The sequence below is a fragment of the Salvelinus sp. IW2-2015 genome, linkage group LG22 (genome assembly GCF_002910315.2).
Source record: "Salvelinus sp. IW2-2015 linkage group LG22, ASM291031v2, whole genome shotgun sequence".
Classification (NCBI taxonomy): domain Eukaryota; kingdom Metazoa; phylum Chordata; class Actinopteri; order Salmoniformes; family Salmonidae; genus Salvelinus; species Salvelinus sp. IW2-2015.
This window is the reverse complement of record NC_036862.1, coordinates 26,531,594-26,542,496: the sequence shown is the minus strand read 5'-3', so window position 1 is coordinate 26,542,496 and position 10,903 is coordinate 26,531,594. Positions and strand designations below refer to the sequence as shown.

The 10,903-nt window shown below is 40.8% G+C and overlaps 1 protein-coding gene across 1 annotated transcript; it reads right to left on the bottom strand.

The window, feature by feature from the left end:
* Window positions 1–2,658: 2,658 nt before the first annotated feature.
* Window positions 2,659–7,845, bottom strand: LOC111949393 (zona pellucida-like domain-containing protein 1). Its single transcript, XM_023966521.2, has 11 exons — window positions 7,680–7,845; window positions 7,233–7,346; window positions 6,891–7,111; window positions 6,499–6,680; window positions 6,247–6,319; window positions 5,941–6,038; window positions 5,383–5,463; window positions 4,980–5,151; window positions 4,643–4,745; window positions 4,292–4,321; window positions 2,659–4,026 (listed from the first exon to the last, which is right to left on the bottom strand). The coding sequence occupies exons 2-11, from the start codon at window positions 7,336–7,338 to the stop codon at window positions 3,851–3,853; spliced, it is 1,242 nt and encodes a 413-aa protein (XP_023822289.1). The 5' UTR covers window positions 7,339–7,346; window positions 7,680–7,845; the 3' UTR covers window positions 2,659–3,850.
* Between the last annotated feature and the right edge of the window lie 3,058 nt (window positions 7,846–10,903).

Below are 10,903 nucleotides of genomic sequence, written 5' to 3'. Positions count from 1 at the left end.
TTATTTAACCTTTATTTAACCAGGTAGGCATGAGGTAATTGAAAAAGAACACGTTCTCATTAACTAATTGCGACTCTTTGGCCAAGGATATGCAAAGCAGTTCGACACATACAACAACACATAGTTACAACATGGATAAAACAAACATATAGTCAAATTAATACAGTGAAAAAAAATAAGTTCTATATACAATGTGAAGCAAGTTGACGCGTGAGATAAGGGAGGTGGAAGGCAAAACAAAATATATTGATATAAATAAATTAAAAATAAAAAGGCCATGGAGGCGAAGTGAGTACAACACAGCAAGTAAAATAAAATAATAAAAAAAAACACTGGGAATGCGTTGTTGCAGTTGGGAAGAAAAGTGCAAAGTTAGAGACAAAAATAAATGGGGTGCCAAAGGAGCAAAATAAATTAATAAAATTAAATACAGTAGGTAAAGAGGTAGTTTGTTTGGGCTAAATTGTAGATGGGTTATGTACAGGTGCAGTAATCTTATGAGCTGCTCTGACAGGCTCGTGCTTAAAGCTAGTGGGGAGATACGTGTTTCAGTTTCAGAGATTTTTGTATTCGTTCCAGTCATTGGCACAGCCAGAGAACTGGAAGCCCAGACAGGACCGTCCAAAGGAAGACAATTGGTTGTTGGGGGCTGACTAGCGAGAGCATAAACCGCTGAGACGTGCTTAAGGTACGCGTGAGCATGCTAACCGTGGAAAACATGCCTAAGACATGTAGCATCGCGCCGAGCAGCTATAAGGGGACTTTACCCTAGCAGAGGGATCTTGTTAGATGTAGACCTGACGTCTAACCGTGGGTTGCAGCACGACGTATAAGAAACAGCGAGGCAGAACACAACTGCAGGGAATGTACAAGGTCGCAAGTCGGTGGCTACGCATATATGTGGGGAACTTTCGGTGAACCCACAAAACGGAGTGGCACTGTGATAGACTGCATCCAATTATTGAAGTAGGTTTTGGAGGCTATTTTGTAAATGACCATCACCGAAGTGAGGGATTGGTAGGGATGGTCATTTTACAAGGGTAGTTGGCAGCATGAGTAAGGGATGCTTGTTGTGCGCGAATTAGGAAGCCAATTCTAGATTGACTTTGGATTGGAGCATGTTTGATGTGGGTACATACGGGAAGGAGAGCTCTTACACAGTCTTAAATACCAGCACACACTAGTTGTATTCTGTAGTTTTCCCCACATATTCAAGTCAAGACCGTCCAAACAGTAGTGATGTTTGACAGGCGGGGCAGTCGAGCAGTAACAGCGATCCGAGGTTCTTTTTATCACTGAGATGCAGACCACTATCGCACATTTGGTTTTTTACTTGTATTTAGCCAGCAGTTGGAGGCCCGGCCCAGAGCCGTCCACCGAGAGCTTGTACTGGGCATTGAAGTGCGCCTGGAGGGTTGTTAACACATGTCAACAAAAAGGGCCAGGAAGTTATCCATCAGCAGCAATAGTGTGCGTCTGCGTAGAGGTGGGATCCAGAGAATCACCGAGCAAAGAGCCGACAATCATTTGATGTAAACAGAGAAGAAGAGTCGGTCAAGAATTGACCCTGTTGGCACCCCCATAGGAGACGTGCCAGAGGCCCGGACCAACATACCCCTCCGATTTGACACACTGAACTCGATCAGAGAAGTAAGTTGGTGAACCAGGCGAGCAATCATTAGAGAAACCAAGGCTGTCGAGTCTGCCAATTGAGGATGTGGTGATTGACCAGAGTCAAAAGCCTTAGGCCAGGTCAATGAATACGGGCTGTCACAGTATTGTTTCCTATCGCATGGGGTTACGATATCGTTTATGACCTTTGAGCGTGGCTGAGGTGCACCCATGACCAGCTCTGAACCAGATTGCCATAGCGGAGAAGGTGTGTGTGATTCGAAATGGTCGGTAATCTGTTTGTTGACTTGGCTTTCGAAGACAAATAAATAAAAAAATAGCCTGGTTCCTCTCTAGGTTTCTTCCTAGGTTTTGGCCTTTCTAGGGAGTTTTTCCTAGCCACCGTGCTTCTACACCTGCATTGCTTGCTGTATGGGGTTTTAGGCTGGGTTTCTGTACAGCACTTTGAGATATCAGCTGATGTAAAAAAAAGCATAATAGCTTATCAAAGATAGTAAATCCAGAGGGTGATGACTGCTCTCATTTCTCTCCTCTCAGTCATCGGCGGCCATTGTGGACAGAGAATATAATGTATAATAGCTGCTGAAATATGGGATTAGCGCAATAAAGGGCCCAGATTATAGGATTGTTGTGTAGGTTACATTTCACAATTAGCATGGAGTTAGACATGTGATAGCAGGCCACTGGGACCATATGCCTCTAATATGGAGGAAAATAGATCACAATCATCATAGAATTTAATTGCAATTGCTGGAATACAATCAAAAATAGCAATATGTATGCTGTATCTTTGTTTACAGACTGCCTGTGCACTTATTCAGAAAACTGGAAACATCTATAAGGGGGTCTACCTCTACTTTCTACAATAGCCAGAAACCTTCTGTGATTTTATTTGACCATGGGTTAAAGACACAATCAGGTTCGATTCAATTCTAGCTTGAAGTCTAAAACATGGCACAACATCAGTGTTAAAAATTATACTGATACACTATAAATAAGGCCAGTAAATAATATCATTAGGCAGACTGATATGTAAAAGATTTATTTGAAAAATAACCCCCCACATGCAACTCCTTTGAACATGATTATAACTTACACACATAATACGAAGTTAGGCAATTACAGTACATTTTTTGCTTTCTTTTTTAAACTTTCCACATCAGTGAAGGTCAAATAGCAAATTCCCTAAAAAGGGGAAAAAACACATCATTCTCAAATAAAAAATGCACATAGGCTGAAGTCCTGACTTGAGCAAGATTTTTTTTTTTTTAATTAAGCATTGATGTCACCAATATTCAAGTTATGTAGAAGTCAATATTTCAGCCATAATTAATACCAATAAGTACATATGGTATATAAATATTCATCATGATCATATATATAAAATGTATCACTTCTTCAATTCTCCTCAYGTGTTAGTACTATACTTAAGACAGGTAGTGTGTTATAGAAATCAAATAGCTACAACAAGTAACATTATGGTGTTGGTCTTTGTAGAGRACAGTAGCAGGCATCACCGGGTGTCAGGGTTATTTGTATGACCCTTCATTTCTTTAATGTAACTGATCCTGTGCCAAGCAATTGATGACAAAAAGACACCAAGGTATTGAATAGATGTGAAATGAGCCTTACATACTGACCTGGGCCAGTTTTATTACACACAACCTGTAAAAAACAATACACTGGTCTATCAATTAATCAAAATAAAGAACAGGAAAACAATTAATTAAATTGTTATTGAACATATACTGTACCCTTGTACGCAAAGGAGGAATTAACTATTTACAGTATCAATATGCGCTTGACTATGTGTATGTACACGTGAGTATGTGATTGAGAGTTTGGCATGACAGTGACTGTTAGAGCTGCCGGATAAGAGTAAGTAAGAAACGGAGAGTAAGTACACGTTCAGGAAAGATAGAGTAGCTAAGTATACATTTCAGGAAATACAGGTCCCACTCTACAATAACTGTTCCTATTATGTATTGATCTATTTACTTGGTAGTTACATAGTGAAACTATTGCTCATGGCTAAACCTCCTCTTACTCTAGAATAATTATTTTAGATCACAGTTATCTTTACTGGGAGTTTATATGCAGCTGCCTATTCTAACTGCCATGCAAATACATACTGTAGGTATTAGTTATAGTTAGATGGATAAGAGAGAGAGAGAAAAAAGTGAGGGGGAGAATGAGAGCGATAATGAGAATGAGAAATTTATTTGAAGCCCGGGTTCCATGCTTCTGAGGGTGTGGCTGTAGGGAGGGGGGGTCTGCGGAGGAGGCGGAGCGAGAGCAGGAAGAAGCCCAGACTGAACACTCCCAGAATGACCACACCCGACAGCAGAGCACTGGTCACTGGGTTCAACGGCAGGGAGGGGCCACTCGATGAAGCTGGATTACCACACACAAACACACAAAGAGTAAGTATGGGCCGACACAAATACTCACTGATATAGGCTAAAATTACCACAGTTAGTGGTAAAACTTGTATGAATCACTTCCGCTGTAAATCCATGGATGTCAACATTTTCTTTTGAAGCTAGAGAATGTATCAATAATGTAAAAATAATGTATAAAGGTCATAGAGTTTATAGATTAGAAAAATATATCACCTCTCAAGGCATTGCACAAGCAGTGACAAAGCGAGAGAGCTTACCAAGTTGTGAGTTATTTGTTGGAGTTTCATCTGAAAAGAAACAAAATCAAYCATTGATGCTTTCATAGTTTCAACATTATTGAGGAAAACAACCATTTATTTTAATATAAAATGTACTGAATAACCACTGATTATACTGTCAAATCCCACCTCACCCTCCATCAATATATTTCAAGACTATACAGTATATAATCGAAAGGGATTATCGTGTATAGGCTACATCACATCATACTGTACAGTTTTAATACTTACTCTACAACTATATCATGGATATCAAAATAATCGAATTAAAGTCAGACAAAACTATAGTCTAAGTTGAAGTGGCTATGGATGAAGAGGTGTACTGCGTACCAATCCTGGTGATGATGGGTCCAGCGGTGAGGATGGCATCCCCAGACGACGGCCGAGACTCCAGGCTCTCTTCTATATCTCTCCTACGCCGACGCCCACAGATCTGGAAATATTAGATCAATATAAAATGACAGACATATACCCCTTTATAAGATACTGTATTCATTAGGGAATAGTAAATTGTGCTCAGGTATTACCGGACTATGTGAAGCTTCATATTGATCAGAAGACAAGATAGGTGGTACATGTTTTCTGATATTTTCAGAGCATTGTAGTTCACCCTATTGACTGTGCTGATGTTGAACACATCATTTGGTAAGGTGTCAAATGTTCTTACCGGCATGAGCAGGACACAGTCATCTACCCGACACAGCTTGGTGACACAGTGCAGAAACACAGTGGACATCTTCTGGTGTCTGTGTTTGACGAAACGGAACACTTCGAAGGCAAAACGACCCATTTGACTCTTCCCATTCTCAAAAACAGTGGTCTGTGGGTCTTTATAGCAGCTGTTTGGAAAGAGCATCGCACGCAAGCATGCACGCACACACAAACACACACAAAATGCACTGAAACTACTGAAACGTCTAGACCTGTTTTAACTGCTCAACGAGAAAAATKTCCTATCAGTCATCATGAGAACCCATTGTAGGGCCTCTATGATAAGTGGTTGAGGGTGAATGGGTAATGGGACACTTTTGTCGTTTATCCTGGCATCATTTGAGAAAAAGTGTGATTACCCAAAGAAAAGGTCATAGCGCAGTTCATCATTGGGATTCCCTGAGGGAGTGGTGTAACAGTAGTCCATCAAGATATTCCATCTAGAGAGAGACAAAACAGTACAGGGCTGATACAGGATAGAGATCTAACCACACAACACAACAGGACAGATCAGACATTCTTAGCACCACCACTGGCGCCTTCACACAGTCATAGAGGACAGCTGAATGGCAATGAACCAAAGAGGATAGAACTGAATTGGTATGGGGCATAGAGGATTGGTCTTAAATTATAGCGTATGTGTATGACATACTGTGCATGACATAGTCCAGTTGTACTTGACTACTATATGAGTTCTATGCCATCCAGGTTGTGAGAGAAAGTCCCAGCAGGTTGCAGCTATTCAATTAGCTTTGAAAACAGCACGTATCATGGCGGAATCATAGCTTTCTGTTCACATCATGTTGGAAATCTTTGTGCTTCTCAAATCATATCCCCATCTGTATTGTGAATAATAGAAACTAGAACAAAAAATATAACTTTTTAAKATCTCTTTTTAAGATCTCCTTATCTCTCACCGTTTGTCCAGGTTTGTGGCTTTCACTGCAGCAAACACTCTGGTTTTCAAAGCCAGTCCGGCCATTGGGATAGAGAGTTGTTGGTTGTAGGTTGAGTCCTGCACAAACATGATTTTGMCCATGAATAAAAAAAGTTGCCTATTTTTATTATATGTCTATTTCTACCTAATAGAAATGTCTCGTCATTTGTTTGGTATTTTGACGGGAGCATGTTCTAGCTATTATTTGACATTGGATTCCTACTATGAGAGACCTGTTATGAAGTCTTTGTGTGACCTAAAAAAAACACTGATGTTGTGTACTCACATTGTAAAGGATCATACTCAATGTGCTCACAAAGGTACCGTTGCTGTCCTTCACTGATATTGCAGCAGATGATCTAGAAAAGGTTCAAATTATTTAGTACAGTTCAGACAGGTAAACATGCTTTTGTTTTTTGAATTTTTGTTTATTGAAGTCTKCACTGAATATGAAAATACTGAAATATCCCTACTTATGTATTCAATACTTCAGTTTTATTCTAAATAAGCTCTTCAGGTGTTTATGACAGGCACCTACGATGCCAGCTGTGAGTTGTTGACCAGGTATTCCAGAGGGTAGCTGCAGCTGAATTTGTACAGCAGGCCGGGCAGATAGCTGATGATGGATGGCGGGTCTGGAGTGTCAATGTACCCTGAGATATTCCCAATCTGTACCAGTGACATGTTCCTGTAGGCATTAGCCCCATAGGCTGTTGTCACCTGAGGACAGGGACATTGTCTCTAAATACACAATCTGGTACAACACCTACCATAGCCTCAAGCAAGACGTGCTCCCAAATTATAAAACACATTACATTCTGCTGGTCATACTAATACAAGCTGTGTAAGTACAAAGCATAACTGTATATGTGTGTGTGCGCGAGTGTGTCCGTCTGTGTGTGTCCGTCTGTGTGTGTGCGTGTTCCTCACCACCAGGCTGTTGCCGCAKGCCTCCAGTGTGCTGAGGCTGATGCTGAACAGTACTACCGTAGGGAACGTGTTGTTATTGATGAAGCCCCGGCAGTGGGTATCGCCATGGCGACCGTTGAGCGCAAGATCTGCAACTGTGTAGCCGGAGAACAGCACTGGGCAGAAGTTAATCTTCAAGGTCATGGTCTGAACCCCGCAGTACACACTGATGTCACGCTCCGCTAAAGAGAGAGGGATAAAAAGGATAAGCAGTAATTCTAACAACAATTCTCAGACCTAAGAATAAGTGAAAATKATTTGAGAGGATAATTTACATAGAGATGAAATGACTGTCATGCTCACCAGGAAACCTACTGTGGTAGTTGGCATCACAGTTGTATCCATTAAACTGTGCCAAGACTGAAGTGGTCCTACCCATCAGCAGGAGGATCAAACATAAGCACTCCATCTTACCACCTAGAGAGCGAGGTTCACACATTTCCATCCTTCAGAATGTCACAACTTATAACCCTCAAAATGTCTATTGTGTTGCAAGAATGTCTGAAACTGTACTGTACCTTCAAGTTATTTAAAAGCCCTTTCAAGCCCCCAAAGTCCTCCAACACCTCTCATCTAGACCTCCTCATAACATAAACCCTCTTGCCCTGGTCGCCTTACTGCCCCTCTTTTCCTTTACTCTAGTCCCCTAACTATTCTAACAAGTCCCCTCTTTCCAAGACCACCCAACCCCTTTTTATCCTGTTCCCTTATTTTTCTGGCCCCCTTGCTCTGCGCCTGAACCCATCTTACCTTGGTTTGTGTAGTGGCCAGCTCACCGGTGCTCCATGTGGTCTCGGCTGCAGCAAACAACCGAATGGACGGGCCAGCTCTCTCCACAAAATGTGTGTGTGCCAACGTGCATGCGTGAGTGCATATGTGTGTGCCCACGCAGAGATAGAGAGAAAYGGGGACTCGCTATGGAAACACTTCAACAAAAAGTGCTTCCCAGCAGAACATGGGAAACTCCATCAGAGGTGAATGGCCTGGACAAATCTTTTCACGGTGCACGAAACCTGAGCGGGCTTGCAGGGTTCCCACTCATCTCCCCTTGGCCTGATCTCCGTCTGTCATCCCACACAAACGGCCTCCTCAGCAGGGGGCCCGGCCTGGGAATTAAGCTGTCATCAGGTGCTGAGGAGAGCAGGCCGCGGCCTACATTCACATGGACATAAAAGTCAACTCACGTCTGGTCTGCATGGTCTAATGCAGGGCTGTGTGTAGGTCATTGTGATGCACAGGGTATCACTTAGGGTAAAGTTAATTCAATGATTTAAACAGAAGAGTTTATGGTGTAGTTTGGACCTACTTAGACTTGGAAGTTTTATTTTGAAAGTCTTTTACATTAAATGATATGACTTTTGATTACAAAAACTCTAAATTAAGCTCTAAATTAACTKTTGTCATTGTTAGCACTGCTGCTCCCAACAAAAGTTAGGAGCACACCAAACAGTATTCAGGATCACCAGAAAATAGATTAATTWAAATTGATTTATATATGGCCTACACTAGGCCTATATGAATCCTTATTTTGAAGCAAAACAGAAGCCTCTTTATTTTTTCCAGTGCCATCTTAAACCATACAGGTCAAGTTACCAGGTTATTAGCCAGCAAGGTAACATGACTGGACAAGGTTGTTTTGCTATCAAACAAATAGTTAGCGACCCGCAAGTAGATTGAAACGGTATGTAACATGGTATATGAAATTATAATGACCACAATAAAAATACATCTCAGGTAATATGAGTTTTACATTTTGAACGGTTTGGGCTAGAGACAAGATGTTTTCTAAATGGTAAAGGTGAGGTGGAACCACAACAGTCTTGAATACTACTCTTGGTACAGCAAAGCATCATCAGACGAGACTTGGCAGTGTGTTCGTAGTTCTCAGGTGTAAGTGAAGTGAATTTAACACTGCCGCTACCTCACTCTCCTAGATCCAACCAAGGTGCATGAATTGAGGAGCAAACAGAATAGATAAGATTTAAATATAAAACTATATATTGCCTCTGTTAATGAACCAATCACAATGGGAATACATTTCATCTTTAAAACTAAAGCAAGCAAAGATGGTCTATATACTGATGACCAAAGTTTTACTTTATAACTTACTGAAGCACTTTTATCAACTTCTACTGTCCTCTGAAAATTGCAGAATTTCCTCTTAATTCTCACSGGTGAGGTGAAATGATACAATGCCCTTTTCTTAATTTGATTTGCTCAACTCCTGCTTCCTCTCTCTTCCGTCCTCTCTCGCCTCCATTGAAAAATTTCAGTGGTGCCACTCATATAATAATATAAAATGTAAGAGCGCTGTAACGCTCGTCCTCCTCCACGTCTGAGGATGAGCAAGGATCGGACCAATATGCAGCTTGGATTGAATACATAATGTTTTATAAAGAAAGACGAACACGAAAAAACACTTGATAAACTACAAAACAATAAACGACGTTAACAGACCTGAACTTGTGAACATATAACATGAACGCCCGAACAGGAAGGAACACACGAATGAAACGAACGAACACAGTCCCGTGTGGCACAAACACTGACACAGGAACAATCACCCACAAACAAACAGTTGAACAGCCTACCTAAATATGGTTCTCAATCAGAGGAAACGTAAAACACCTGCCCCTGATTGAGAACCATATCAGGCTAGTTAACAACCCTAAACATAGAAACAAATAACATAGAATGCCCACCCAGCTCACGTCCTGACCAACTAAACAAAGACAAAACAAAGGAAAAAGGTCAGGAACGTGACAAGCGCACAGGACACTAAATTATTACAATTGAACAACTTTGCTTGCTTCCAACCACACAAACATATGCTGAGTTTACACAACCAGCCCAATTCTTATATTTTCCCACTAATTGGTCTTTTGACCAATCAGACCAGCTCTTTTGCCAATAATTGGGCAAACAATCAGAATTGGGCTTTCTGTGTAAACACAGCCATCATGTTGCCATTCAATTAATGTGTTATATGGGTGAAATCAAAACTCCAGGTCGCAAAGCAAAATATTTAAGAGCATTTGCGACCAGAATGGTCCCAATTTAGAAGTTATTACAATATTATGTTTTTGATACATTTTTACACCACATCTCCCTAACAGCTTCATCGGCTGTTATGTGTTATCATCAGACAGAATACTTTTTGTGAACATACTGTGATTCTCAACCTGATCTGACAGGCTTCTTCAAAGCCCAATATTATACCCKTGATTAATGRAATAACTAATCAGAGGTCTAATATTGGGCTACTTCAAGGGATTCTCTCCAGATAAGCTGKGGCCTAGTGTGAGTGTAGGGTCAGGGGCTCTCTGGTTCCTCACCCATTAACCCATCTCTCCTGAAACACCCCTAGAACAGAATGGAAATGGCAACTTTAGATAATGTTTTTGTAACATATCATGCTTTTGGCTTTTTGTTACATAATTTTAGCTTTTTAATTTTTTGTTAGATAACATGCTTATGTAATGGCATACAATATAAAGAGCATAATATCTAAAGGTACTAGCAAGATAACATTGGTGTTTGCATTGATTCACTTATGAAGAGCAGTGTGTCATGTTGTAGGTTACTCATGAAATATGTTTGGTGTATTTCAGACTTGGATCAATGTTTTCTTGTGTGTGTGAAATTACACATTTCAGAAGCCTTTTTAAACCACAAATACACTACAAGTTTAACATTTCCTGCATTGCGGGAAAGTTCTCCTGCAACAGGGTGACCAAATTAAGATCATAGATCTGAATGTGTGTATTGTCCTTGTGTGTGTGTGTTTATCATGTGTTTGCTTGTTTGTCAATACCCCATAATACTTTGTGCACCACAATAGAGCATCAGTGTATTGATAGCATGCTTCCCTCAAGTGCCACACTATGTGCTAGATTGAAGCCAGGCCACTGCTGATCACAAAACCTTCTGCACACCTCAGACAAGGGGAATCTGCTATTCATTAGCATCTGTCC